At 29.8% G+C, this 1937-nt stretch overlaps 1 protein-coding gene across 1 annotated transcript; it reads left to right on the forward strand.

Moving 5' to 3' along the window:
- Nucleotides 1–8: 8 nt before the first annotated feature.
- LOC109591945 (uncharacterized aarF domain-containing protein kinase 2-like) lies at nt 9–1678 on the forward strand. Its single transcript, XM_020007536.1, has 4 exons — nt 9–129; nt 190–243; nt 490–679; nt 1426–1678. Exons 1-3 carry the CDS (start codon nt 25–27, stop codon nt 661–663), a joined length of 333 nt encoding a protein of 110 aa, XP_019863095.1. The 5' UTR covers nt 9–24; the 3' UTR covers nt 664–679; nt 1426–1678.
- Nucleotides 1679–1937: the final 259 nt, after the last annotated feature.

Below are 1937 nucleotides of genomic sequence, written 5' to 3' on the forward strand. Positions count from 1 at the left end.
TAGGGAGGAGTAGTTGCAGATCTAATGCTGTCCAATGCAAGTACTAATGCTTGTACTGATGTTGATAGCTATAGAAAAGAAATGAAGGCATTGGTGACTACTGCAACAGAACAACTTAACCTATCAACAGTCAGTCAGTTGTTGCATTGATATGCTGTATATGTATTAGTTAATTGTGTTGTCAAACAGGTTAAAGTTGGTCCTTTATTATCAAACTTATGTAAAGTACTCATAAAACATAAAGTAAGTTAAATATATTGGAGGATCTGATTGTTCATTTGTATATTCTGTTTATTTCAAAGTTTGAGTTGAACACTTGTTTTTAAATGGACCAATTTTTGAGCCTATTTTTTCTAAAAATTAGTTCCCAAAAAACCCTTTTTAGTCCATTTAAAATCATGCTAGAAAAAGTTTTAACTAATGCCATGCTCTTTTTTAACTAGCTTGAATAATAAACTTAATTTTTACAAAATTTTCTCAATTATTTAGGTAAAATTGGAATCAAATTTTGCGTCAGTGATGTTAGCAGTGATGGTAGTTGAGGGTCTTGGACGATCCCTTGATCCTCAGTTAGATATACTTGCAGCTGCTACACCATTCCTTTTAAGGAAAGCTGCCAAAGACTCACTGAAGACTCTCATGAACAAAGAAAAGGACAAATAGTAGCAGTACAATCAAAGTAGGTATCACTGTATTGTTAATATCTGACACTTAATAATCAATCAATTATAATTAAAGTAACAATATAAATAAAAACATAAAGATGGAGAATTCTCACCTTTTCATTTTTGGCAAAATTTGACCAAACCCCCTGTACTATAGTACAGGGACTTTTGCCCAATTTTTAAGAAACTTAAAAAATTCATAAAAAATCCAATTTTAATCGGAATTAGTTCAAACTTTCTACGCATCATAAGTACATGTATATGTATCAGAAAATGTAATAAAAATGGAGAATTCTCACCTTTTCATTTTTGGCAAAATTTGACCGAACCCCCTGTCTATAGTACAGGGACTTTTGCCCAATTTTTAAGAAACTTAAAAAATTCATAAAAAATCCAATTTTAATCGGAATTAGTTCAAACTTTCTACGCATCATAAGTACACGTATATGCATCAGAAAATGTAATAAAAATGGAGAATTCTCACCTTTTCATTTTTGGCAAAATTTGACCGAACCCCCTGTACTATAGTACAGGGACTTTTGCCCAATTTTTAAGAAACTTAAAAAATTCATAAAAAATCCAATTTTAATCGGAATCAGCTCAAACTTTCTACACAACATAAGTACACGTATATGCATCAGAAAATGTAATGAAAATGGAGAATTCTCACCTTTTCATTTTTGGTGAAATTTGGCTTGAGATTTTTTATCAAATTGTCAATGATGTATCATTGACCATTTCTCATTATCTATTATCATAGGTTGTGTGTACTCAAGTATCTCTCATTTATAATTACTAAAGACAGACTGTTAATTTATGATCTAAAGCCTCAAACTCTGTATGACTGATTTGTGTTTATTCTGTGATGAGTTGTTTGTGTGGATCTGTACCCCTGAAGTGTCTCTAATATATTTATTGTTATTGTTCATCCATTATTTACTCTCATTTCAGTTTATCTGTGCATAATTCATGGGGACCTGCTTTTGCATTAATGGCTGCCGTAATAATTTTAATCAAAATTTATAATAATTAATGATAAAAAAGAAAAATTGCATACATTACGGAACAAAAATATCAGTAAAAATAGTATAAAATCTTAGCAATAAATGATAGTCTTTGAATCTTCTTAATAATGTACATTCTCTTGTCCCAGTTCTTTATAATTAATACTGTACTGTTTGTGGAGGCAGCAATTAGATACAGGTAGTCTAGATAATAATAATAATAATAATAATAATAAATTATTGTAGTACAGCTAAAAAGTTATAATTA

The sequence above is a fragment of the Amphimedon queenslandica genome, unplaced genomic scaffold (genome assembly GCF_000090795.2).
Source record: "Amphimedon queenslandica unplaced genomic scaffold, v1.1 AMPQUscaffold_6766_Cont21278, whole genome shotgun sequence".
Lineage (NCBI taxonomy): Eukaryota > Metazoa > Porifera > Demospongiae > Haplosclerida > Niphatidae > Amphimedon > Amphimedon queenslandica.

What these genes read in the sequence shown, in the direction of transcription:
- LOC109591945 (XM_020007536.1), top strand. Translation starts at nt 25, where the DNA reads ATGCTGTCCAATGCAAGTACTAATGCTTGTACTGATGTTGATAGCTAT. An exon ending in AACAACTTAACCTATCAACA is followed by an intron (nt 130 to 189) that starts GTCAGTCAGTTG and finishes GTTGTCAAACAG; the next exon opens with GTTAAAGTTGGTCCTTTATT. An exon ending in AAGTACTCATAAAACATAAA is followed by an intron (nt 244 to 489) that starts GTAAGTTAAATA and finishes TCAATTATTTAG; the next exon opens with GTAAAATTGGAATCAAATTT.